This window comes from Vicia villosa, unplaced genomic scaffold, assembly GCF_029867415.1.
Source record: "Vicia villosa cultivar HV-30 ecotype Madison, WI unplaced genomic scaffold, Vvil1.0 ctg.000561F_1_1, whole genome shotgun sequence".
NCBI classification, from domain to species: domain Eukaryota; kingdom Viridiplantae; phylum Streptophyta; class Magnoliopsida; order Fabales; family Fabaceae; genus Vicia; species Vicia villosa.
Window position 1 is genome coordinate 447,681 of NW_026705256.1, and position 27,402 is coordinate 475,082.

At 34.1% G+C, this 27,402-nt stretch overlaps 7 protein-coding genes across 9 annotated transcripts; 4 read left to right on the plus strand and 3 right to left on the minus strand.

The window, feature by feature from the left end:
- Window positions 1–2,416: 2,416 nt before the first annotated feature.
- On the minus strand, window positions 2,417–4,914 carry LOC131629364 (uncharacterized). 2 transcript variants are annotated; one of them, XM_058900152.1, is made up of 4 exons: window positions 4,637–4,910; window positions 4,484–4,546; window positions 3,469–3,660; window positions 2,417–3,185 (listed from the first exon to the last, which is right to left on the minus strand). In XM_058900152.1, exons 1-4 carry the CDS (start codon window positions 4,748–4,750, stop codon window positions 2,553–2,555), a joined length of 1,002 nt encoding a protein of 333 aa, XP_058756135.1. In that variant the 5' UTR covers window positions 4,751–4,910; the 3' UTR covers window positions 2,417–2,552. The 2 variants fall into 2 exon arrangements, with proteins under 2 accessions (XP_058756135.1, XP_058756136.1); XM_058900153.1 differs by lacking the exon at window positions 4,484–4,546 and having other exon boundaries at window positions 4,637–4,914.
- Window positions 4,915–5,078: 164 nt separating this feature from the next.
- Window positions 5,079–6,579, plus strand: LOC131629366 (uncharacterized). The gene is made up of 2 exons (XM_058900154.1): window positions 5,079–5,506; window positions 5,744–6,579. The coding sequence occupies exons 1-2, from the start codon at window positions 5,366–5,368 to the stop codon at window positions 6,398–6,400; spliced, it is 798 nt and encodes a 265-aa protein (XP_058756137.1). The 5' UTR covers window positions 5,079–5,365; the 3' UTR covers window positions 6,401–6,579.
- A 1,561-nt stretch (window positions 6,580–8,140) lies between these two features.
- LOC131629368 (uncharacterized) lies at window positions 8,141–10,739 on the minus strand. Of its 2 annotated transcripts, XM_058900156.1 has the most exons (4): window positions 10,339–10,739; window positions 10,186–10,248; window positions 9,181–9,372; window positions 8,141–8,897 (listed from the first exon to the last, which is right to left on the minus strand). In XM_058900156.1, exons 1-4 carry the CDS (start codon window positions 10,450–10,452, stop codon window positions 8,265–8,267), a joined length of 1,002 nt encoding a protein of 333 aa, XP_058756139.1. In that variant the 5' UTR covers window positions 10,453–10,739; the 3' UTR covers window positions 8,141–8,264. The 2 variants fall into 2 exon arrangements, with proteins under 2 accessions (XP_058756139.1, XP_058756141.1); XM_058900158.1 differs by lacking the exon at window positions 10,186–10,248.
- Window positions 10,740–11,031: 292 nt separating this feature from the next.
- On the plus strand, window positions 11,032–12,289 carry LOC131629369 (uncharacterized). The gene is made up of 2 exons (XM_058900159.1): window positions 11,032–11,348; window positions 11,585–12,289. The coding sequence occupies exons 1-2, from the start codon at window positions 11,208–11,210 to the stop codon at window positions 12,227–12,229; spliced, it is 786 nt and encodes a 261-aa protein (XP_058756142.1). The 5' UTR covers window positions 11,032–11,207; the 3' UTR covers window positions 12,230–12,289.
- A 1,036-nt stretch (window positions 12,290–13,325) lies between these two features.
- LOC131629367 (probable purine permease 11) lies at window positions 13,326–15,229 on the minus strand. The gene is made up of 2 exons (XM_058900155.1): window positions 14,965–15,229; window positions 13,326–14,705 (listed from the first exon to the last, which is right to left on the minus strand). Exons 1-2 carry the CDS (start codon window positions 14,969–14,971, stop codon window positions 13,612–13,614), a joined length of 1,101 nt encoding a protein of 366 aa, XP_058756138.1. The 5' UTR covers window positions 14,972–15,229; the 3' UTR covers window positions 13,326–13,611.
- A 3,351-nt stretch (window positions 15,230–18,580) lies between these two features.
- Window positions 18,581–19,049, plus strand: LOC131629379 (acyl carrier protein 1, mitochondrial-like). Its single transcript, XM_058900170.1, has 2 exons — window positions 18,581–18,742; window positions 18,882–19,049. Exons 1-2 carry the CDS (start codon window positions 18,581–18,583, stop codon window positions 19,047–19,049), a joined length of 330 nt encoding a protein of 109 aa, XP_058756153.1.
- Window positions 19,050–21,421: 2,372 nt separating this feature from the next.
- Window positions 21,422–24,035, plus strand: LOC131629370 (acyl carrier protein 1, mitochondrial-like). Its single transcript, XM_058900160.1, has 2 exons — window positions 21,422–21,680; window positions 23,645–24,035. Exons 1-2 carry the CDS (start codon window positions 21,498–21,500, stop codon window positions 23,819–23,821), a joined length of 360 nt encoding a protein of 119 aa, XP_058756143.1. The 5' UTR covers window positions 21,422–21,497; the 3' UTR covers window positions 23,822–24,035.
- Window positions 24,036–27,402: the final 3,367 nt, after the last annotated feature.

A 27,402-nucleotide genomic window follows, 5' to 3' on the forward strand; every position in this document is an offset into this window, starting at 1 on the left:
ATGAAACTATCAACACTCCTAACACCTAATTTAACCAAGGAATCTGTATCAAATCCCCTTCCCTAATAGTATTCTGCAAATGATACTCCGAATCAAGGATCGGGTACTGTTTTATAAAATATGAGATTAATCACATTCCAGAACAGGTGATGCAGATTATGATCTACTCTGGCAAGCTCAATAGTATGCAACAAACAAAAAATAAATCATATATTTTGAATTCCTGTTAGGAAATTTCGGTTAATGCTTCTCTGCTCAGCTCAGAGTCTTCTCCACTTTCGATAGATTGAGTTGTGTTTATTGATTTTTCTAGGAAGCCAATAAGAGAGTAACACTTATCTTTGATAGGACCAAACCTCTTACAATAAGTGCACTGAGGATGTCCTCCACTACGACCTCCTACCTGCGAAATTAGAAGCAAAAGCGGAAGATTCTATACCATTTTGGGGGTGCATTCACTCTTGTTCCCTCTAGAATAGGTAGTTGTCTGAGGCGGCTAATCAAATAATTTAGGTTCCCAACTAACTTCCTATTCCTTTCAGGATATAAAAACCAAGCAAGCTATAATCAAATACCAAAAATCTGAGTATAACCTTAGCCACCAATCAAGCATTCAAACAATCAATTCTTCTGTCTAGACCAACTTGACAATAAGAAATTGATACTGAATGACTTGAGAGATTAGATCCCAGCTTCTTATTTATATCTTATTTATATTGAGAATAGTACAATGAGAATCCCTTTTTTTTTGGAATAAAGATAATATTTTATTGCCAAAAACAATGAATTACAACCGATCCGAAGATCTAGGTGATGCATTATGCATCCAAAATACTAGACATCTTCATTAAAGAGAGATACTCATGGTTTCAACATTTACATGATTCCTAATAGACTTTTGGAAACTACCTCTAATAAGAACATCATGAACTATTGCCTTCCAAAGATGAGGGTCCACTTGAGTCCGGTTGAAAATCACAGCATTTCGATGTCTCCAAATACCATACACACACTCAGCAATTGCAATTTTCAACAAGTCTCTATGCCATCCTTTCCTTCTAGTTTCAATGTTTAGCCATACCTTCTCTTGTGTCCAACCCCTGGGTTTTCTGTCATAACCAATATGATGGAAAACTAAGCGCCAAATTTGGTTGGTTATCTGGCATTCAAAGAATAAGTGGTGGAGAGTTTCCATATCCCTGCAGAAAATACAGCCAGCATCAATTGCACTCCCATGCTTCAGCAATCTATCCTTGGTACTTAATCGATCCAATAAGCTCAACCACAGAATAAACTTGGCCCGAGGTTTAGCAAAGTTCCGGTACATCACATATTTCCAAGTAACTTTCTCTCTGTTTCCACGAAGATCATTATACTGTTTTATATTTACCATTGTTCAGAACAGAAGCCCAAGCATTGGTCCCCCTAATCCTGTCCATGCACTTGAACACACTGGCCAGTATCCAAGAGCAGTTTTTACTCTGCCAATCCATTGCATTTTGCTGTTTTAAATAGTATGTATTGACCCATTTAACCCATAGCTTATCTGCCTTTGCTTGGATATTCCAAAAGAGCTTTCCCATAGTGGCAACATTCCACTCCTTCAAGGAAGTGATACACAGTCCTCCTGCTCTTCTAGGGTTACAAACAAGATCCCACGCAACTAGAGCCTTATTTGTTTTATCATGCTTGCCTTTCCACAAAAAGTTCCTACATATAGTCTCAATGAGAATCCCTTTAATAAGAGAGATAAATCAATATACAAGCAATCCTAATGAATACATATTAACCCTAATAATTATATAAAAAACAGATCATATTTCAACCAAATCATATCATATCTCAACAGAAATATGCAAGAAATTGAAAGAAATTTTTTTTTATAACTTTCATATAACCTGAATTTGTCTTCAGGATTTCAAATATTAAGAGGTCCAAACAAACCAGAGACAAAATAAGAAAGAATTCAGGTCATTGAACATACAACACCCAGGTCACACCTAGGCACGATGTAGCACCCGACGCTGGTGTCAAAATTTAGATATGAACTGTCAGACTCTCATGTCCAGCACCTGAAGTCAGCAGAATTATGCATAAATACATGTTATCATTTTCCAAAGGGTGTGCTTCTTTGCGGCATTCACTAATTGATGTATTCTTTCATGAATCTCTGTATATATTCATCCTAAAACATTTGAATGAAAAGGTGCACATGGTTGAGTTGAGACAGTACATTATGGATCATGATTCCTGTGAGGGGTTGTTTCTCTACACGGAAAGGCATGAGATTATCTCAACTTTTTTTCTAAGTTATTCAAAAATTTAGTGAGCTGTCTTATGTTTCAAACTTTTATGACGATTTGGAAGAAGGAATAAGGGAATTTAAAAAGAGAAATTCTTTCATTAAATTCCATAATACAAATACATACATGAAAAACAGACTATACTAAAGTGAGATCTTCACTATAGTACTCTGATGAAAAACAGATTACACTAAAGTGAGATCTTCACTTTAGTAGTCTAATGAAAAGAAGTTTTCTAAATTGTGGTCTTCAGCACACAAAATCATCCAAGCTAACTTCAATATCTTTACCTCTTGTTGGTCTACTTCCATATACGAACCTCCAAATCAAATAAAACACTAGCAATGCCACTAACCCAAAAATAAGGGTAATGCCAAAAGCTCCTATAGAAGTAAACCCAATCAGAGACGGCTTGAATGAGCTGCCGCAAGCTACATGAATCCCTGAAGCTGTTGCCTTTCGTATCAGCTCGGGGAAATAAAAGACGGGTGCAGAAATCAAAAGTAACACCAAAAATATCTGCACTCCAAATTGTAGTGGCAAAACCAGCATCCAAGTCAGAATATAAAATATCATGAACATTGCAATATGTGCCATTTCTGGGAAGAAAGCAAAAACTGCATCCTCAAAGCTTAATAGCGACGGTACTGGACTGTCTGTGGTTTTTCCAAACTGGAATTCAAATGGAGTGCTAGAGTTTTTTGCTAGGTAACTTAGGAGGCCACCACATGACACTAGTAAAATCCCATGTTGTTGTGGAGAAATACCGAGCACGCTCTCAACTGCAAAGGGTAGAAAATGCTTACGGCTCAAAGCTTTGTCTTCGAGTAGGGCATTTGTCAAATCATTCCGGGATAATGGAAGACTGTCTTCTCTGTCTGCCTGATATAAATGCAAGAAACTCAATGAATGTTGGGTGTGAACTATGAAATCAAATTATTTTTCAAATATAAATTTATAACAGCAACAAATTGGTTCCATCCCATTGTAATTTCAAACTAAAGATGTAAAAAATGGTTTCAGATACTGAAATACAATGGAATGCATTTGATCATGTTTTATTTGTTTTTTATGAACCGATTTTCATTTTATTTCATCTTATTTGAAAAAATTCTAATGAAAAAATCTAATAATTTTTGTCTATAGATGACATATTAATAACTACCATAAATCTTTGAAAAGCATCTTTTGGGTAGTTATTCCCTTCATCTTCCTTGTTCCCTCGAGATTTCACAAGCTTGGCAGAATCATCACGCTTCAACAGTTCATCGATGGCCTTCAGACGTAGTAACTCCAATAATTTCTTCCTATCTCCATTTCCATCAAAGTGACTGAACAAGAGTTTTAGTTGGAGTGCCTTTGCCCATAAAAACCATATCAAGATTAATATCCAACTTCATAAGGCATCCATATAGGTATAGCAATCAAATTATTGATAATCATATCATTAGAAATATTAGAAATATTTAACTTAATCATGATTATTTCTAAAATGATAGATATGAACCGTTGTGATTCATGTTAAATGGAAACTAATCTCAAGTTATTGATAATCATATCATTAGAAATATTTAACTTAATCGTGATTATTATTTCTAAAATGATAGATATGATCGGTTGTGATTTGTCGATGTTAAATGAAAATTAATCTCAAATTATTTTTCAATTTAGAAAATAATAATATCTTTTCTCCTGTGTCAAAATACAAAATCAAAACCATGAAAATCATGCAGTTATATATGCAGAGAACCATAACTTTTTTTTCATTTTAAACCTAAATTTGCAGAGAAACATAAAAACAATTGCAGTAATATATGCATCAAATGTAATTGATAACTAGCTTAACAAAATATCCAAAGGCATGTAATGCATCTAGGTTTACGGGGAAAACTTTTTATCTAGCTTGTTTGGATCTTCTATAGGTTCGTTATGATGTTGCAGTTGTAGTGACCATTAGATTAAGAGAGAGAGAGAGAGGCAACTATGGAGGTTTCTCTCTAAATTTAATGACTTCTACAACTGGCAATACCATATTTTAGCCCGGTAGAAGATCCAAGCGTTACTTAACTTACTTCTATGCTTTTGTACTATGTTTTTTGAATTGGACATACAAATAGAGATAATAGATAAGAAACATGGATATAAATATGAAATCTGAGTAAACGGCAAGCAATTAATACCTGCACACTCTCAAGAAGCCTCGATAGTTCGTCATTGAGAGATGAGATTTCCGTGCTAATATCCTATAAGACAAATTAAATCGATACTGATAAACATCAGAAGTATATTATCAATCAGAAAGAGCTCAAGAATAAACAAGGCGGTGGACTAACTGGAAATGTCGCTTCAGAAGCAACTTTTTCTATCCCTGCAGAATCTGACAAGATAGACAGTGTTTTTTCTTCCACGATGTTGTTTGTTTCACATGTTTCATCATGTTTCTTCATCTTGATTTTTTGGAGATTCTTTTCGCTTAGCTTGTATTTGTGTTGTGTCTTAACTCTCGCTCACAACAGAACAGAAGTAGATAGAGATCAGTATGAATACATAGGAAATGTATCAGAAATTTCTAAAATCACAATTTCCGCGTTACCTGTCACTCTCGCTAGTCTCAATCTCCCCCTGCTACAGACTACAGCAAAATAATCACATTTGTCCTGCACTGAAATTTCCTTCATCATGTTAACATCAATAACAAAATATCCACATTTGTCTTACACTGAAATTTCCTTCATCATGTTAACATCAACAACAAAATATCCACCTTCATCTTACACTTAAATTTCCTTCATCGTGTTCACATCAACCACAAAATATCCACCTTTATCTTACACTGAAATTTCCTTCATTGAGTTCACATCAACAACAAAATATCCACCTTTGTCTTACACTGAAATTTCCTTCATCATGTTCACATCAACGAGTCTTTTACTTTGAACTTGCCATGTTTCTCAACCACTCATTTCTATGCCGTATTCCTTTCAATTAACAAATTTCCTTTGGTGTGAAAATTTAAACCATAACTGTTATATCTGTGTTGATCCAGCTCAATTTCATCTTTTATGCTCAAGATGGGTCTTCAAACTCCACATGACAACAAGCTTGAAAACAATGACAAACTGGTTTGTAGTAGCATCGACACACCCCTTCACCAAGCGGCTCGTCTTCCTCATAACCATTCTTCCTACAATGAAGATAATTCGGTAACTTATCTTATTCACCTTCAATTCTAATTGTTTTTTTGTCCCAAATATCTTACTTATATTTGTTTTGTAATGTTTAATGATTCTGATACTGATATGAGATTTATCATTCCATTAGTAGTTCTATGCTATGTGAATTTTTCATTCTAAAGATACAGAGTAGCAGATCTGGCTTACAATCATATATGCTATATGAAATGCGATTATTATTTATTTAGGTTGTTTCATGCGATGCAGTTTGATTTCCTGAGTGCTTTAAAAGAGTGTTCACCAATCAGTTTTACGGCATTTGGTGGAAGTACGTCCGTAAGAACTTGTTTGAAAAAAGTGAAGCAAAATAGCATTACTGGAAACAGGTCCGCTCACCTGGATAACAATGGATCATGTGTTGCTCCTGCGTTGCGTTTGGATTGGCTGCACAAACTGACTTCGGAACTGCATTGGTACAAAACATACGTACCAAGAGACACAAAGCTTCAGCAAGACTATACCTACAAGTACAATCAGCAGATACGTAAGGAAATCGTGGGATGCATTTCATCGTTTGTAGTCTCAACTACTATCTTTCTAGGTATTTTCTACAATATATGGAGCAGCCTTTTATCAGTAATCAATGTCCAGCCACTGCAAAAAGAACATGATCACCGTCTTTCCATCTGGCCACCCTTGCTCGGGTTGTTCGGTTTTATGGTGCTTGTTTGTGCTGTAGCCACAATGGTTCTTGTTGGTGCAGTATTCACTCGGACACAGAAAGCTATGCTTATCTTTTGGGTCATTTTGATGCATCTTCAATCAGCTAACTCAATCATCGAAGTTTTTGTTACATTAATAGGTGGAGTTTTCATGGGGTGGTATGTTTTTGAAGAAAAGCAACCACCAAATGAAGTGATATGAACAAAGATGCCAATAGGCTGTCAGCTCAAACAATTATATGAATGTGTGTGTGTGTTTATTTTGATATCAGTGTTTCTTCTAGATTTTATGTTTGTAATTAGCAGCTGTAAGAAGTACCTCTGCTGTGAGATTTGTTGTTGGATTTTCCTTTCCATGTTATAGTTGTATTGGGTACCAAAGTTTCTATTCTTATCTATTAAGTTAGCTTATGTTATAATTCATTCTCATATCATCATATTAGAACTTTGTCTGCTTAATTCTAGGCAATTACTTTTGTGCATATAATGAAAGTCACTCCCGTTGCATGAGCAAGGAGAAGACTAAACATCTCTGGTGTTGTCACCTGAGGAGCATCAAATGAAACTATCAACATTCCTAACCCCTAATTTAACCAAGGAATCTGTATCAAATCCCCTTCCCTAATAGTATGCCGCAAATCATACTCCGAATCAAGGATCGGGTACTGTTTTATGAAATATGAGATTAATCACATTCCAGAACAGGTGATGCAGATTATGATCTACTCTGGCAAGCTCAATAGTATGCAACAAACAAAAAATAAATCATATATTTTGAATTCCTGTTAGTAAGTTTCGGTTAATGCTTCTCTGCTCAGCTCCGAATCTTTTCCACTTTCGATAGATTGAGTTGTGTTTATTGATTTTTCTAGGAAGCCAATAAGAGAGTAACACTTATCTTTGATAGGACCAAACCTCTTACAATAAATGCACTGAGGATGTCCTCCACTACGACCTCCTACCTGCGAAATTAGAAGCAAAAGCGGAAGATTCTATACCATTTTGGGGGTGCATTCACTCTTGTTCCCTCTAGAATAGGTAGTCGTATGAGGCGGCTAATCAAATAATTTAGCTTCCCAACTAACTTCCTATGCCTTTCAGGATATGAAGACCAAGCAAGCTATAATCAAAGACCAAAAATCTGAGTATAACCTTAGCCACCAAGCAAGCTTTCAAACAATCAATTCTTCTGTCTAGACCAACTTGACAATAAGAAATTGATACTGAATGACTTCAGAGATTAGCTTTCAGCTTGGTATTATTTATATCTTATTTATATTGAGAATAGTACAATGAGAATCCCTTTATTAAGAGAGAGAAATCAATATACAAGCAATCCTAATGAATACATATCAATCCTAATAATTATATAAAAAACAGATCATATTTCAACCAAATCATATCATATCTCAACAAAAATATGCAAGAAATTGAAAAAAATATATATGATAACTTTCATATAACCTGAATTCGTATTCGGAATTTCAAATATTAATAGGTCCAAACACACCAGAGACAAAATAAGAAAGAATTCAGGTCATTGGACATACAACACCCAGGTCACACCTAGGCACGATGCAGCACCCGGCGCTGGTGTCAAAATTCAGAAATGAACTGTCAGACTCTCATGTCCAGCACCTGAAGTCTGCAGAATTATGCATAAATACATGTTATCATTTTACAAAGGGTGTGCTTCTTTGCGGCATTCACTAATTGATGTATTCTTTCATGAATCTCTGTATATATTCATCCAAAAACATTTGAATGAAAAGGTGCACATGGTTGAGTTGAGTCAATACATTATGGATCATGATTCCTGTGAGGGGTTGTTTCTCTACACACAAAGGCATGAGATTATTTCAACTTTTAAGTTATTCAAAAATTTAGTGAGTTGTCTTATGTTTCAAACTTTTATGACGATTTGGAAGAAGGAATAAGGGAATTTAAAAAGAGATATTCTTTCATTAAATTCCATAATACAAATACATACATGAAAAACAAGCTATACTAAAGTGAGATCTTCACTTTAGTAGTCTAATGAAAAGAAGTTTTCTAAATTGTGGTCTTCAGCACACAAAATCATCCAAGCTAACTTCAATATCTTTACCTCTTGTTGGTCTCCTTCCATATACGAATCTCCAAATCAAATAAAACACTAGCAATGCAACTAACCCAAAAATAAGGGTAATGCCAAAAGCTCCTATAGAAGTAAACCCAATCAGAGACGGCTTGAATGAGCTGCCGCAAGCTACATGAATCCCTGAAGCTGTTGCCTTTCGTATCAGCTCGGGGAAATAAAAGACGGGTGCAGAAATCAAAATTAACACCAAAAATATCTGCACTCCAAATTGTAGTGGCAAAACCAGCATCCAAGTCAGAATATAAAATATCATGAACATTGCAATATGTGCCATTTCTGGGAAGAAAGCAAAAACTGCATCCTCAAAGCTTAATAGCGACGGTACTGGTGTGTCTGTGGTTTTTCCAAACTGGAATTCAAATGGAGTGCTAGAGTTTTTTGCTAGGTAACTTAGGAGGCCTCCACATGACACTAGTAAAATCCCATGATGTTGTGGAGAAATATCGAGCACGCTCTCAACTGCAAAGGGTAGAAAATGCTTACGGCTCAAAGCTTTGTCTTCGAATAGGGCATTTTTCAAATCATTCCGGGATAATGGAAGACTGTCTTCTCTGTCTGCCTGATATAAATGCAAGAAACTCAATGAATGTTGGGTGTGAACTATGAGATCAAATTATTTTTCAAATATAAATTTATAACAGCAACAAATTGGTTCCATCCCATTGTAATTTCAAACTAAAGATGTAAAAAATGGTTTCAGATACTGAAATACAATGGAATGCATTTGATCATGTTTTATTTGTTTTTTATGAACCGATTTTCATTTTATTTCATCTTATTTGAAAAAAATCTAATGAAAAAATCTAATAATTTTTGTCTATAGATGACATATTAATAACTACCATAAATCTTTGAAAAGCATCTTTTGGGTAGTTATTCCCTTCATCTTCCTTGTTCCCTCGAGATTTCACAAGCTTGGCAGAATCATCACGCTTCAACAGTTCATCGATGGCCTTCAGACGTAGTAACTCCAATAATTTCTTCCTATCTCCATTTCCATCAAAGTGACTGAACAAGAGTTTTAGTTGGAGTGCCTTTGCCCATAAAAACCATATCAAGATTAATATCCAACTTCATAAGGCATCCATATAGGTATAGCAATCAAATTATTGATAATCATATCATTAGAAATATTTGAAATATTTAACTTAATCATGATTATTTCTAAAATGATAGATATGAACCGTTGTGATTCATGTTAAATGGAAACTAATCTCAAGTTATTGATAATCATATCATTAGAAATATTTAACTTAATCGTGATTATTATTTCTAAAATGATAGATATGATCGGTTGTGATTTGTCGATGTTAAATGAAAATTAATCTTAAATTATTTTTCAATTTATAAAATAATATCTTTTCTCCTGCGTCAAAATATAAAATCAAAGCCATGAAAATCATGCAGTTATATATGCAGAGAACCATAACTTACTTTTCATTTTAAACCTAAATTTGCAGAGAAACATAAAAACAATTGCAGTAATATATGCTTCAAATGCAATTGATAACTAGCTTAACAAAATATCCAAAGGCATGTAATGCATCTAGGTTTACGGGGAAAACTTTTTATCTAGTTTGTTTGGATCTTCTATAGGTTCGTTATGATGTTGCAGTTGTAGTGACCATAAGATTAAGAGAGAGAAACAACTATGCAGGTTTCTCTCTAAATTTAATGACTTCTACAACTGCACTACCATATTTTAGCCCAGTAGAAGATCCCAGCATTACTTAACTTACTTCTATGCTTTTGTACTATGTTTTTTGAATTGGACATACAAATAGAGATAATAGATAAGAAACATGGATATAAATATGAAATCTGAGTAAACGGCAAGCAATTAATACCAGCACACTCTCAAGAAGCCTCGGTAGTTCGTCATTGAGAGATGAGATTTCCGTGCTAATATCCTATTAGACAAATTAAATTGATACTGATAAACATCAGAAGTATATTATCAATCAGAAAGAGCTCAAGAATAAACAAGGCGGTGGACTAACTGGAAATGTCGCTTCAGAAGCAACTTTTTCTATCCCTGCAGAATCTGACAAGATAGACAGTGTTTTTTCTTCCACGATGTTGTTTGTTTCACATGTTTCATCATGTTTCTCCATCTTGATTTTTTGGAGATTCTTTTCGCTTAGCTTGTATTTGTGTTGTGTCTTAACTCTCGCTCACAACAGAACAGAAGTAGATAGAGATCAGTATGACATAGGAAATGTATCAGAAATTTCTAAAATCACAATTTCCGCTTTACCTGTCAACAGACTACAGAAATATAATCACATTTGTCTTGCACTGAAATTTCCTTCATCATGTTCACATCAATAACAAAATATCCACATTTGTCTTACACTGAAATTTCCTTCATCATGTTAACATCAACAACAAAATATCCACCTTTATCTTACACTTAAATTTCCTTCATCGTGTTCACATCAACCACAAAATATCCACCTTTATCTTACACTTAAATTTCCTTCATCGTGTTCACATCAACCACAAAATATCCACCTTTATCTTACACTGAAATTTCCTTCATTGAGTTCACATCAACAACAAAATATCCACCTTTATCTTACACTTAAATTTCCTTCATCGTGTTCACATCAACCACAAAATATCCACCTTTATCTTACACTTAAATTTCCTTCATTGAGTTCACATCAACAACAAAATATCCACCTTTGTCTTACACTGAAATTTCCTTCATCATGTTCACATCAACGAGTCTTTTACTTTGAACTTGCCTTGTTTCTCAACCACTCATTTCTATGCCGTATTCCTTTCAATTAACAAATTTCCTTTGGTGTGGAAATTAAAACCATAACTGTTATCTCTGTGTTGATCCAGCTCAATTTCATCTTTTATGCTCAAGATGGGTCTTCAAACTCCACATGACAACAAGCTTGAAAACAATGACAAACTGGTTTGTAGTAGCATCGACACACCCCTTCACCAAGCGGCTCGTCTTCCTCGTAACCATTCTTCCTACAATGAAGATAATTCGGTAACTTATCTTATTCACCTTCAATTCTAATTGTTTTTTGTCCCAAATATCTTACTTATATTTGTTTTGTAATGTTTAATGATTATGATACTGATATGAGATTTATCATTCCATTAGTAGTTCTATGCTATGTGAATTTTTCATTCTAAAGATACAGAGTAGCAGACCCGGCTTACAATCAAATATGCTATATGAAATGCGATTATTATTTATTTAGGTTGTTTCATGCGATGCAGTTTGATTTCCTGGGTGCTTTAAAAGAGTGTTCACCAGCATTTGTTGAAAGTACGACCGTAAGAACTTGTTTGAAAAAAGTGAAGCAAAATAGCATTACTGGAAACAGGTCCGCTCACCTGGATAACAATGGATCATGTGTTGCTCCTGCGTTGCGTTTGGATTGGCTGCACAAACTGACTTTGGAACTGCATTGGTACAAAACAAACATACCAAGAGACACAAAGCTTCAGCAAGACTATACCTACAAGTACAATCAGCAGATGCGTAAGGAAATCGTGGGATGTATTTCATCGTTAGTAGTCTCAACTACTGTCTTTCTAGGTATTTTCTACAATATATGGAGCAGCCTATTATCAAGTATCAATGTCCAGCAACTGGAAAAAGAACACGATCACAGCCTTTCCATCTGGCCGTCCTTGCTCGGATTGTTCTGTTTTATGGTGCTTGTTTGTGCTGTTGCTGGAATGATTCTTGTTGGTGCGGTATTCACTCGGATGCAGAAAGCTATGCTTATCTTTTGGGTCGTTTTGATGCATCTTCAATCAGCTAACTCAATGATCGAAGTTTTTGTTATATTAATCGGTGGACTTTTCATGGGGTGGTATGCTTTTGGAGAAAAGCAACTTCCAAATGAAGCGGTATGAATAAAGATGTTAATAAGCTGTCAGCTCAAACAATTATATGAATTTGTGTGTGTTTCTTTATTTTAAATGAGTGTTTCTTCTAAAACCTATGTTTGAAATTAGCAGCTGCAAGAAGTACCTCTGCTGTGAGATCTGTTTTTGGATTTTCCTTTCCATGTTATAGTTGTATTGGGTACCAAAGTTTCTATTCGTTTCTATTATGTTAGCAATGTTGTAATTCGTATTTATACCATATGTTAGAACTTTGTCAGCTTAATTCTTTGCAACTACTTTTATGCATATAATGAAAGTAACTCCCATTGCATGAGCAAGGAGAAGACTAAACATCTCTGGTGTTGTCACCTGAGGAGCATTAAATGAAACTATCAACATTCCTAACACCTAATTTAACCAAAGAATCTGTATCAAATCCCCTTCCCTGATAGTGTGCCTGAAATCATACTGCCGAATCAAGTATCGGTAACTGTTTAATGAAATATGAGATTAATCACATTCCAGAACATGTGATGCAGACTATGGTCTACTCTGGCAAGCTCAATGGTAGGCAGCAAATAAAAAATACCATAAAATCCAAGACCAGCACCTGCGGCAGAGACGTAACACCCTGTCTGCTGTCAAAAGTCATGAAATTAGTGCCCAGGATCTCATGTCCATCGCCCAAGTTCAACACCTGTGGTGCAGATGTAGCTCGCTGTCTGCTGTCAAAATTCAAGAAATGAGCGATCGGGCTCTCATGTCCAGTGCCTGACATTTGCAGAATATGAACACAATTTTTCATGTTCCATAGGGCGAGTCTCTTTGCGGTGTTCACTAATTGACATATTCTTCAATGAATCTTTGTATCTATTCAACAAGAGACATTTGAATAAAAAGACGCACATAGTTGAGACAGTACATAATGCAGTATAATACCCTATTGGGAGTTGTTTGTTTCTCTTCATCAAACGACATCAATAATTTCAACTTTTTTTTATAAGTTCTTTCGGGTATACATGATTGGATGATCATTACATTAAAAAAAAGATATTGACAAGTCATTAAAATTTTAAAATAAAGCAGTCAAAATGAATGTAAAGTAAAGCAATAATAAAATATCTGTAATAACAAGAATTCCAATAATCACCAAGAGATTATTCAATTTATCACAAGCCATCGAACAAATATTTGGAAACAAAATAGCAAAGAATTTTGTTCAACTGAGACACCAATTAACCTTTTCATTTATTTTTAAAAATAGTATACAATTCAATATCTAGAATGGCCAAGAACCTCATCTTTAGGAGCTCACTATTTCTGTTATAAACTCTAAAGCTAGCAGTTTTCTGCACCTAAGGATTTAAAACCAGAAAGAAAAGGGTATGTGAACATATGTTTGAATATTCTCAACACGAAGATTCATCTTGAGGCTTAGAAGCAACAGCTTGTGCACGTCTCGCCTTTAAATCATCGAGATAATTCTGATAGATATATGAAGCAAATCCCCATAAAGCCAAAAGCATGGAAATTATCTTCACCCCGTTCATCTTATCATGAAAAACTATCACAGCAGCAATAGGAGTAATAGCCAAAGAGACAGTACTGATAACATTAGAGTAGAGAGAAGACACTAGAAAAATCAAGCCAACCACACCAACAGAACAAACCTGCCACGCTATTGCAGTCCAAACCAAAGTCATCACATAAGCAACTTCTCCTTTCTGAAAACCCTTCATTTCTCCGTGCAAAGTATGCCATTCCCCGCTCGCAAATAGGCCTATAGTCGAAGCACAAGTCGCAACAAGTGAAGTATAGATTTGCATTTCCAATACAACAGAAAACGTCTCCTTTTTCAGAACCTTCTCAAAGGTCAGTTGCATGAGAGAAAGCAAAAGAGAGTAAAGCGCAGAAGCTCCAAGAGTACAAAGGAAACCAACAACATATTTCCCCTTCGGGATACCAGACGGAGCATCCGCATCTTCATTGACAGCAAGTAACGAAGAAGATAAAGTGAGTATCACAGTCGAGTTTACTATCAAAACAGTGAACTTTTGCGAGTTCAAAAAATACGAGAAAACCGCATTGAAAGCTAACTGAGAAGCACAAATCAATGCATACGTAGAAGCCGAGAGATACAATAGTCCTTGCGAATACATCATATTATCAGCAGCAATCACGATTCCAAGAACAAAATATATCATAACAACGACTTTAACAGACGGTGAAACTGAAACAGAAGAAGTTGAAGCTTCCGGGGGAGAAGGAATTGCGAAAAACGGAATTAACAACAACGGGAAACCAATAGTTTGGACTAAAGTAGCCATCCATGTACTGTTTCCACCTTGGTCGTAATAAAATCTACCGAGGATTACCGCAACAGATTGTCCCATGATAAGAAAAAATATGCTGAGTGCCACGAGAGACCACCATTGCCATCGCTTGTATCTGTAAAACGGTAGTTCAGAAATCGTTCCCGCTATGATATTCGGTTCTTCAGTATCTGTCATCGAAAGCAACATTAAGTTTAGCAACAGAATAATATTGGCGTAACATGTGATAAATCCCTCCCTAAAGATCATATATATGTGAAAAAAATACAATCAGAACTATGCAAAACCCTAAATACTAGTAATAATAAGGAAAAATCTGCAAAAGCGATTATGTTAATGGATTAAATAAAAAGCCAAAGAATCAAACCATGATAAGAAAATAGTAAAATAGAACATGGAAGCTATGAAAGAGTAGAGAGAGAGGTATACCAGGCATGGTGTTGAGAAGGGGAGAATGAATTTTGACGTTGAGAGTGAAGGGAAGAAGTAAGAAGAGAGAGATGGCGAGAAAGGGTTTGAAGAGTATTGACGAAAGGGTTTGAGTTTGATGAACATGGTAGTTGTTATGTTATTGGTGATATAAAGGTTAAAAGGGATGGAATGAGATTCTAGTTGTGAGATGAATGAATCCAAAACGAAACTGAGTGTGATGAGATGCGACGACCAATGTTTACGGGCTGAGAATGATAGCACGTGTGGGTTTAGTTAGACTACAAGTTAGAAATTAACTCCTCATAAAGGAAATGATCTGTCAATACTCTTAATAGTCATCAAAAGTTAATTTCTAGAAATATAAATAGCGAAACTTTTTAATTTAAGGATAAATATGATTTCATTGTAACCATTTTCTTTTAAAAAATTAAAAGATATGTAGAAAAAAATTAAATCTTTTTACAATGGTAGAATAATTACTAAATCATAAAAAAAATTAACTTTCGTCATCAATATTAATTTAAGTAAAATTTTGAATGTGATTAAAGTAAAGTCAAACACTTATAAAAATTTGACCAGTGTAATTAGTTGACCATGTAAAATTATTTTACATTGTCAATGTATCAATTAAATTTAAAAACCAATTTAAATTATTCACGAATTAACACTAAGATGGATATGATATAGTCCTAGAATAGTAAAAAGTAAATTAATAAGAGGTTGAAGACTTGGATATGAGTTTTAAAAACATGTGGTTTTTACTTAAATAAAAGTAAGGTGGAACCATATAGAATGTAAGTTCAACAAAAGAAAATGTGTTTATAACCTAAAGATAAAGATGAAAGTTAAAAATCATATCATCTCTCTAGTCACACAATCATGGGCGAAACTATGGTCACGGTCACGCCAGATTTTTTATTTTTTATTTATATATAGAAAGGCAATATTCTCTCTGATGTAGAAAGACTTTTTAAACCATCTCAGTTTGTTTCAGACTCAAAAATTGTATTTTAATATTTTCCGTAATTTTCGATTTGATTTTTTATTTTTGATTAAAAGTCTATTAGGTTTTTTTCTATTTTATTTATGTTTTGAATTAAAATTCCACTAGAATTTCTTTGTTTTTTGTATTTAAAAACATTTGGTGTAGCCATCAGAGTTAGCTTTCACTATAATAAAATTCAGAGTTTTCTTCTTTATCTGGTGGATTTCATAACTTATCTGACATATTTTGCGCTTGAAATCATCTGTTTTTATTCTGGGTTTAGCATTTGCTAATCCCTAGGGTTTTCGGTTGTGTCAGTTGGCATTAAAGTAGGTTTTCTCTTGTTATTTTCGTAGCTTGACAAACATGGTTGATCAATCAGTGATAAGAGCAGATCTTGAGGGAATTACCACGACTCTAACTGCTTTGATTGAACATATGGAAAATTTAGCGAATCAGATGAACAACGCCAACAACAACGAGAATTAGCAAAGAGACAAGTGAGGAGAACATGTTAGAGTTCTGCGGGATGGAAACAATCATTGTGCTCCTATTGCTGAAAATTTGAGTTATGAAGAAGAAGAATCCTACGAGAAAGAGGTGGTTGATCATAGGAATCGATATAACCATGATTATCGAGTGAAAGTTGATATTCCATTATTCTATAGAACGATGGGAGTGGAGGATTTTCTGGATTGACAGATCGATGTAGACAAGTTCTTCGACATTATAGGCATCCATGAGAACAAGCAAGTCTCCAGCAGTCGCAGCACAAAAAATAATCGAGCGATAAACGTTCGAAATTCAATGAAGTCGCTATCGCAATGCGAAAAATACCCAACGTAAGGAACACTCGAAATACAACAAGGTCGCCGCCGAAGTTTATTTATTCCAAATAAAGGGGAAATAACGATAAAACCCTTAAAAGAAAAAGAAAATGGTCGTCGCAACCAAATTCGGGTTAGAGAGTCGGTTATGCAAGGAAAATATATTAACACCTTTCACATCCGTTGTACTAAATGCGACCCATTTAGTTAACTTTATGAATATGAATGTTAGCTTTATTTTATTTCTTCTAAATTATCACAAGTCATTTACAAGAGAAAGAAAGAAATGATTTTTATGTTTTTTATTATTGTGTCAAACAAGATGTTGTATTTTGCTCCTACGTATCCTTTGGTGTGATAAGAAACTCAAGACTACGTAGTACTTAGTAGAAAAGATCTTTTTTTTTAAAATTTTTAAAATAGTACCTAATGAGACGTTGATTCTCACTTCTATGTATCCCTAGGTGTGATGGGGAACTAAAGGCTACGTAGTTCTGGGTAGAAAACTACCTATGTGTTGGTTGAAATGAATGATGTTTAGGTTGCATTCGAGCGGTTAAACATTGCATGTTGCTCGCACATGAGAGTCTGAAGTGTTTGTTTATATATCGCGTCAGAATTAATCATATTTTGATCGTATTCGAGCGGTTAAATATTGTTTGTTGTTCGCGCATGGGAGTTTGAAACGTCTTTTTGTTTTGCGTCGAAATGGATAAAGCAATCACTCATTTGTGAATTTTTTTTCAGCTAGTTTGATTGGTTGTGATTGATTTTAAGTAAAAGACGAGTATCGGTTCAAGCAAAGCGTACATTAAATCTCTGATACTCGTGAAACAAATGAAAATACATTCGGCCATTCCCTCTTTAATCTAAAAATCATTTCTTTGAAATATTATCTTTGCGGAAGACAAATGAATGGTGCAAGAAAAGTGTATATTAAGCCTCTAATATTCGAAGAACAAACAAATGTACATTTGTCCATTCTTTTAATCTAAGTTTGATTAAAGGTTTTTTTTTATGGAAGACAACTAATCGGTACAAGTAAAGTGTACAATAAATCTTCGATTGAATCTTAATCCGCACGTTTTGACAATTCATTTTCTGATCCAATTTTTAAAACATTGAATAAAAGTATAAAAATATCGCTTTTTTTACAAGATGTCATGTATGTAGAGTGAAATGTTAATGAAGATATAAATTGGATTTTAAATTTTCATTTAAACATAAAATTTAATAAAATAGATTTTAAATAAATTGAGTTTATTTGTCATCCCTTTAGAAAATAATTTTTATAATATTATATATACTTTTTTAAATAAATAAATTTATTTTTGATTAAATTTTTTTAAACCGTTTCGAAAATTTGTTTCTATGACAAAATTTTAAAAATATTTAAAATGAAAAGTTATTTTAAATAGTTCTTTATTAAAATCATTTTAAAGAAATGTTTTATTAAAATGTTAGAATAAATATTTAACCTATTGAAAATTGGAATTATTCTTTTAATTCTGAGTCTGAAATAATTTCTATTATTCTAAAAAGCTTTTTCATAAAAAATATTTTTTTAAATTTAAAATAAAAAATTTATTGTAGAAAATTGGCCCATTAGACTAGGGATATCTAAGATATTATTGTTTATCGTTTTTTATGGAAGTAACCAATAAAATAGGGTTTATGGTTTAGGTTATAACTACTATATATATTTAAGCACCTGGAACCCTTATTTCTATCTACGCTTGTGACAAGTTCCTCTAACACTCATTTGTGTGCTACAAGAGAGAGAGATCGAAAGAGAAGAAAAATGGCACTGAGAGCAGCCATACTTCGCCATGTTCGGGTGCCACTCGAAGCTACTCCTAAACTGCAACCATGGAATAGTTTCTTTCGCTCCATGTCTTCACACGATGATCATATCACCAAAAAAGAGGTCGTCAAAGATTTCCTCAAAGTGGATCCTTCCAAGGTCTCTTCTGTACAAAGATGTTGCAAAGATGCTTTTGTGTATTCCTATTTTTTTATCTTGCATATTTGGTCATGTAGCTTTCTTATAAACTCTAAGCAATGCAAATAACATAGGTTTTTTGAATTTCATAATTTCTCAGGTGACTCCAGAAGTGCAATTTCAGATGGATTTGGGTTTGGACAGCTTAAACACACCAAAGGAAGAGTTCAAGATTCAAATCCCCGACAAGGAAGCTGAAAAAATTGACGCTTGTCAGTTTACTATTGAGTACATTAATAACGATATACTGGTTTTTGAAGTGTTGTAAAATGAGATTTGAAGTGTTAGCCAAGAACAATGACTAGTTCAGAAAATTTTAAAGCCCTAGAGTACACATAAGATTTACTTTTTATAGATTAAAATAGAATTTATTTTGAAATATATTATTTAAAGATTATTAATGTTTGAAAAATCATTCAAATTAAAAATTTGTGCATGATCAAATAATTTTGTGTTGACATATTAGTTTTTAATATATATATATATATATATATATATATATCCATCCATCCGTAAACCAGGTTTCTATCTCTTTTATACTAAAAATCATTTTAAGTTCCGTTAAATCAAATTAACTTACTTGATTAAAGCTCAACTAACTTCTTTTATTAAACCTTTTGCCTTGTATTGTTAAAGCTTGACACCTTTTAAAAACTTGTTAAGTATTGTTAAAGCTTAACATTTTAAAAATCTGTTGAGTATTGTTAAAGCTCTACACCAAAAAAGATTTTGCCACTTGGCCTTTTATTTTCCTTTTAAGAGGAACTACATAAACTCTGACTTCCATATTGCACTTAAGGGATATTTAGGCCTAAGATGCAATGTCTTATCGAGCTCACTTTTAACACCTCACTTTCTCATCCTCCCACTCTATTTAAACAAAACCACAAAAATAATTTTATAACAATAATAATAATAATAATAAGGTTCCTACGGGGTACCGTAGATGTGAGGGGTGCTTAAAATTTTCCCCTTGCATAACAAACCCCCTGTATCCAAATCTCTGATAAGTTTATTAGTTTTGATTTTAAAATTTTTTGTGGGTTTTATTTCGCTATTTCTCACATTTCTTTTGGAAACGATAAAGCGCGGTGGTGACTCTGTTAAAATATCTGAGCTAAGTCAATCAATGACTTTAGTCTCAAAAATTTCACAAGTACATTATCATTAACATGAGAATCCCATCCAATATTAAAGAGGAATCATTTCTGCCCGTAGGGGAAATGTGAATGTTGGATTCTCAAAAAGGAAACCTTGTCGTCCTTAGAAGCAATATGAATGTTGGATTCTCAAAGAGGAATCCTTGTCACCCATATAGGTGATATGAAAGTTGGATCCTCAAAGAAGAAGCCTTACCATCCTTATAGGAAATATGACTGTTGGATACTAAACGAGGAATCCTCACCGCACTTAAAGGTAATATGAATGTCTGATCTTCAAATAGGAAACTTTACCACCCATAGAGGCAGTGCGATTGTTGGACCTTCATTAAAGGATTCTTGCCTAAAAAACTCTAACAGGGCTTGAGGGACTCACCCTAACAAGGACTATATTGAGTCCATACGACATGAAAGACGAACGTTAAACAAGTTATCACAGAAGAATCCACATTGGATGAAAATACAAATAACAAATAAAAGGTACACATGCCTAAAGCATAAAATGTCACAATATTTAATGGACTCACCCTTTGAAGCAACACTAGAGGGACTCGCCCTCTGAAGCAATGCTTGAGGGACTTGCCTGCGAGCAATTACCCATGAATTAGAGAAGTTTTCCTTTAAGAAGTCTCGCCCGAGGAACTCAACTATCAAAGTTTTGCATAAGGGTCTCGACTATCAAAGTCCCGCTTAAGGGACTCGACTATCAAAGTTTCTCCCACGAGAAAATTACCTTCTACTTGGGATTAAAATCATTTTGCCTTTTCTAAGACCTCGTGTTTGAGAGACTGTGTACTAGGACGATTTTGTTAGTCATAAGAAAATATAATCCAAAGGGAAAGAAGGTATATCAAACATAATTGCGCTAAGAGAACACAAGGATAACACCATAGGCCGCCTGAAGTTGCGTCGTTGCCTGCCCACTATTTGCAATATTCCTTCCATTTTGGGATTGAGTCTGCATGTATCTCATCTACTTATTAAAACATCGGGAGTGACGTGTCCTTGTGCACTAATGGGATATAAAGGTTATTCAATGGAGGAAACCGCGTTCCTCATGATTATAGGAGAAAAACAATTTCCCTAGATCCCATGTTTACGGGGGAATATAGATAATAACCACTCCTTGGAATCTAAAGTTAGGACTAAGGACTTTCTATAAATACCTCAACCTTAAAATTAAGGGGGATGAAATCATTTTCACAAAAACCACATATACGAAGCTTCTCATCATTCTACATAAATTAACTCTAAACGCCATCAACAACCCTAAACATCATAACATCATAGAATCCTCTTCAATTATAGAACGGGTTGCCTTCATTGTAGTATTTTTTTAGCAAATATACTTTGTTATAAAAAAATTAAAAATAAAACACTTATTTAAAAAAAAAAAAAAAGTAGGAACTGGCCCATTAGGCTATGAAATTAACCAATAAAATAGGGGGGGTGTAACTAGTATCTTTAGCACCTCAAACCCTTTTTTCTATCGTGTTTGTGACAAGTTCCTCTAACACAGTCGTTTGCTAAGAGAGAGAGATCGAAAGAGAAGAAAAATGGCACTGAGAGCAGCCATACTCCGCCATGTTCGCGTACCACTCCAAGCTACTCCCAAATTGCAACCATGGAATGGTTCCATTCGCTCCATGTCTTCACACGATGATCATATCACCAAAGAAGAAGTCGTCGATCGAGTACTCTCTGTCGTCAAAGATTTCCCCAAAGTCGATCCTTCCAAGGTCTCTTTTTTCTCTTTTTCCCCTTCATTTTTAGTCTTGATTACTGCAAGATTGAAAAATGCTGAGAAATTGGCATTCCCAATTGTTATTTTCTTGATTTGTCCTTGTTGATTTCCCCAAAGTTTGGAGTTTTACATCAATAATCATCTGGGTAATTTTTTGAAAAATTAGTAATAGGTAACCCTAATTGTTATTCTGCTGGCCTATTCTAAAGGGTTTTCCCCAAAATTTGAAATTTTAACTTAATAACCGTCTGGGTTGTGTTTGTAATGTTAAGGAGTGTGAGAGATGTGGAAATGTGTATCCAAAATTGGGTTTCTGTTGATGTAGCTAAAATGGTTTTCACAAATTTTGACAATTCATTAGCCCATCTTGGAAGTGTTTGTTAATCTTAACTTATGCAGAAGGTGGAAAATGGGGGTTTCCAACCCGTTATTATGTTGATTTATCCAAACAGGTTTCCCAAAACGTTGTAGATTTAGCTCACTAACTATCTGGGCAGTGTCTGTTTGGTCATGTCTGGAATTGTTTGAAGATTTAATGAGAGATCTTAGAATGTGTGGGTTGGGTCTAACTCATCCATACAAAACCAGCTTGTAAGTGGTGATTGGTGAGGTTTTTTTTATGTGGCATTTGGATGTATAGTTGAAAGGGATTTTAGTAACGCCTAATTTCTGAGAATTTCAATAATATCTTTCCAATTCCTCTCTTCTGAATGTTTATCTAGCACACAATCCTGGGAAAAATGTGGAAACTGGAAAATAGCCAAACAATTTGAAAGTTTCTCATTATAAGAGGTTCCAGGCTTGACCTGCAAAGTAGTTAGGGACTGGAAGACAGTTCCCTTCTATGCCGTGCCGTCACTTTAGACAGAAGGTGTGTGTGTGTGGTGTCTAACTCAACATTGCACATGTGATTATATTGAATTACTTTCATCTTCTCTAATTATTGTCCGTGTCTGTGTCGTTAGTTGCTTCATAGGTCCCCTTGCTTATACTTGTCTCTTCTTCCTTTTTTATCTTGGCTTGTTTTTATCCCTGTATTACTTATTAGCTCCGTCTCTTTCCTCTCTAATAAAGTGTTGTTTTCACAAAATAAAAATTTCAAGTTCCAAATAAAAACTCTTCGACTATAATCATGTAAAAGATACTAAAATTGTGAAACCCTGACCCATTTCCTAGACTCGCTGGGTTAAAAAATATATGTAGTTTTGTTGGTTAATCTTTCAAAGCTCAAAGTCATATATTGAATGGGATCAGGATGACCATTCCTTACCTTATTCACTCTCCTCTCTACTTGGGCATGAAGTTCTGACTTCAAACTCTCCTGTACTGTGCATAAGGAGGAGGCTTATACTGATAATGCTGTTTGTGCCAAGTCTTTCTCTTGAAATTTTCTACCTTTTCCCTTTTTTGAGGGAGGGAGTTGTGTGTGTAACCTTTTTCTAACATTGTTTTTGTTAAATCCTATTAAAAAGCCCTTATTGTTCTCGTTGTTCCAACATCATTGACTGTAAATGGGTCAAGTTTTAAATGGAGAAGTCAGAGGTTTAATCTTCTATAAAGGCATTGTTCACGAAGTAATATTTGAACTTTTTTAGACTTTTAATATTCCATATGTTTATTTGAGTTCAAACAGCACTGGGTACATATAATATTTGTTCAGAGTAGAAGGTTTCATCATATTTTTAACAAAGTTAAACCAGAATATGTAGTATGTTACATTTCAACTTAGATATTTAGAGTCTGTTTGGTTTTATCATTTTTTCTCCCTTTAAGATTATTATTTTCATTGTGCATTCTATATATCTAGACACTTGAACTTTCTTACTATTGTATACAAATATTCTTCTGAATGATGCTGCTAACATCCTTTTTAAGTTTATTTTTTCAACATTCCATTTCCATATTTGGTCTTGCTGCTTTGTTGTAAATAACATATTTTTGGGTTTAATGGTTTTTCAGGTGACTCCAGAAGTGCATTTTCAGAAGGATTTGGGTTTGGACAGCTTAGACACTGTGGAAATCGTAATGGCACTTGAAGAAGAGTTCAAGCTGGAAATCCCAGACAAGGAAGCTGATAAAATTGACTCTTTACCGCTTGCTATTGAGTACATTTCTAACCACCCCATGTCTAGTTAAGTGAATCAAAGTGTCATTTTCAAATTCGGATTGCAACCTTTACCTTCCCCTTCTTTGACTGGATGATTCTAGAATTTGGTATTTCTTGTTATCTTTGCCTTTACACTTTCAAATTGAAGTGAAGGGGTAGGTTGTTGAAAATAATATGAATTGTTCTGAAACAAGTTTGTCATTGAAGAACAAATACTGGTTTCTTGAAGTGTTTTAATTTCAACTGTGGTGTTTTGATTTTTTTACTGTGACTGAGAAATAGTATGGATGAAACTGTCGAGAGGTCTAAAACTCGTACAAAAATATTTGATTCTGTTTTTAACATTGCCCTTATCTCTTTGCATAAACCATTATTGTTTACAAGTTTTTCCTTAAATAATATTTGAACTATTCCGTTGTCTTCTATGCTCTTCACCATGGTCAAAAGCAACCTGTCATTGTCATCTGTAATTTTGGAGACTAATAGACAACAATTTAGACAATGCAGAGCAAGAGATTGGACTTTTAGTTTATGAAAAAAAATTGAAGTTCAAAATGTGCAAAAAACCACGCTGCTTGTATTTTAGGTAAAATCATAATTGAAAAATCATTATTGGAAGCCTTGCCAATGAGGTATCTTGGGTGAATTTTTGTTATGAAAAACCACCTATGTTTTGTTTTCTTTGGGCATGTGGATGCGTTCAAATCAGATTAGCAGAATGTATCCAACAATGTGATAAAATTCTCACTATCAATTCTACATAAAGGCTAGTATGAACTACAAGTCTTGTGCCCCTGGCTATGAAATATCAATTATAATTTTTTTTGGTTAAAGAACAAGGAAAACTAGAGGTCCAAGAAGAATCCTAAAGCAAAGCAAAAAAAAAAAACCGAGGATTTCTTTTTACACCTGGGTGAAAAAAAAACTCTGAAAATCTTAAAATATATTTTGAAGATATATCTCCGAACTCGTCGCAAAAGAGGTTGTTTTGGAGATGCATCTCCGAAAGCATTTAATGCATAAGAAAGGTGTTTCGGAAATGCATCTTCGAAAGCACCCCTAACAGTGATTTTTTTAAATCATCAAAATTATGATACAGAATTAAATTAAAACAATAATAAAAACGCAAACGAAAAAATTATAAGAAATAAAAAACAATAATAAGCACAAAATATTGTTCTAAAAATAGTAAAAAAATAATATATAAATTGTTGGGATAATAGCTATTTTGTCACGAAAAAATTATAAGAAATAAAAAACAATAATAAGCACAAAATATTGTTCTAAAAATAGTAAAAAAATAATATATAAATTGTTGGGATAATAGCTATTTTGTCCCCTGTTATATGGGCGAGTAAAAAAAAAAGTCTGAATTCGCCACCTAACATATGGAGGGTTCTATTATTTTGGTCCCTCGTGATTCTCAGACATCAGAATATTTGAGTTGACATTTATTTTTTAATTTAATATTATTTTTAATGACGTGGATGGACAAACTGAATTTATTTATTTTTATTTATTATTTTAATTCCACCTTAGTTTTTGAACCCATAACATGTTATATGTAGCACTTTTAAAGATATACACTTGTTATTTACTTCTATTTGTCATTTAATTCGTCCAAACGTTTTATGACTATAACATTAGATTTACATATATATATATATATATATATATATATATATATATATATATATATATATATATATATATATATATATATATATATATATATATATATATATATATATATATATATATTTACATTAGTTTAAATTAATTTATTGCATTAGTTTAAAAGCAACAGTATTTTTAAATTACATCATTTTCTATAAATAATATCTATATAAATCATTCATTTAATTCTAAAATAATTTTAATATTTTTAACTGTTACAATATATTGATGTTAAATTATTAATTATTATCTAAAACATAAAAACATTTTTATTTGGTTCAATTACTTGGCAATTAATCAATATATATTTAACGTTAAAAACAATTAATTGACAACAACCAAGGCGTAACCTAATGGTAAGAGGGTTCTATATGCATGATTTGGGCCCTGGGTCCAACATTCGATGATACCATTTTTTTAAGCTTTGAAATTTAACCACTAACACCAAAACAATAAAATAATAATAAAAAATGCCACATGGAATTATAATAAATAAAAATTAATAAAAATGTCAACTAAGCCAACTACGTCATTAAAAATAATAAAAAATTAAAAAAAATGTTGCCTACGTCAATTATTCTGACGATTGAATTTCTTGAGGAGGCAAAACAGGGGAATCTTCATATGTTAGGGGAGAATCAAAACTTTTTTTTTACAGGGGGTTTTTCAAAACTCGCCTATATGGCAGAGGGCAAAATAGCTATTAACCCTAAATTGTTCATAAATTGCTTTGGAATAAAAAAAACATAGCCTATTGCGTATGCCTAATCCTCACCCTCTAGCCCCTCCTTTGCCTCCTGTATCCCATTGCATTCGCTGCCTCGCTAACCACACTCTCCATGATGGCCACCGCCTCAGGGCCGCATCTCTCAATGATCCCTAAGTCCAAAGCCTCCTGCCCAATCACCTGTATTTGCTAACAGATCGGCAAGACATCAGTGACATGGTCATCCCGGGCCTGTTGGTTCTTCAAAATCTCCTCATGAGCTGGCATAGGTGGACGTTCAGGAGCATCCGGTTTCATGATAGGGTGTGACACTATGTAAAACCATGTCACATATCTCTCTGTGATCCTCGAACGACGTTCATATGATGTCATCATGAACAGTTCGATCAAAATACTGCCGGAACGACAACACAACTTGATTCCCTCTATGGGAGAAATACATGGCAGTCATTGGCATTTCCTCCGTATAGTCAAGATCAAGATCAAAACCATGAATGCGGTGGAAGTGAGAAAGGATTCATCGTTGAAAAATGAATAAGAGACATGTAAGAAAAAATGACTAATAGTAAAATAAATTTAATAATGGGAATGAAAGGTACCGTCAGCAGTGTGCAAGAGCCTGTAAGCTGCATCGTCCTCCAGTTAGAGGCTTCATTCAACTTTTGGTATATTACATCCGACCCACCAGTTCCACTCCCTCACCGTATCAAAATCCATGAAGTAGCGGATGTATGTTACATCCACATAGTTAGCACTTTTGTCCACAAAAAGGGACGTGCCAACTAAAAACATGAAGTAACACCTCAAAGCACACTGACGATGATACTAAACAAAGAAGTCATCGCCCTCATTATCGGAATCAGTTGCCGCAATGAGATGATCATGATAAAGGTCCTTCAAGAATGAGAACTTCACATGAGCCCCATTAGTCGAGGAACACTGCTCAACTGCCTTTTCTGGTTGAGCACTCAAATAGTCAACCATCCACTCAATGGCAACATCACGAGTGATGCGAGAGTGTTTAAGGAGCCTTCCTCGGATATGAAGGTGTAGCAGGCAAGCGACGTTATCTTAGTGATCGTCATCGCTCCAAACAGAAAGTGAAAATATGACGTCCCCTTGTGCCATCTCTCTACGAATGTCCCTTGCATTCCTCGGCTAATAGTGCTATAATCGAAAAAACAAAGTCCGAAAAGTCCGAAGGCA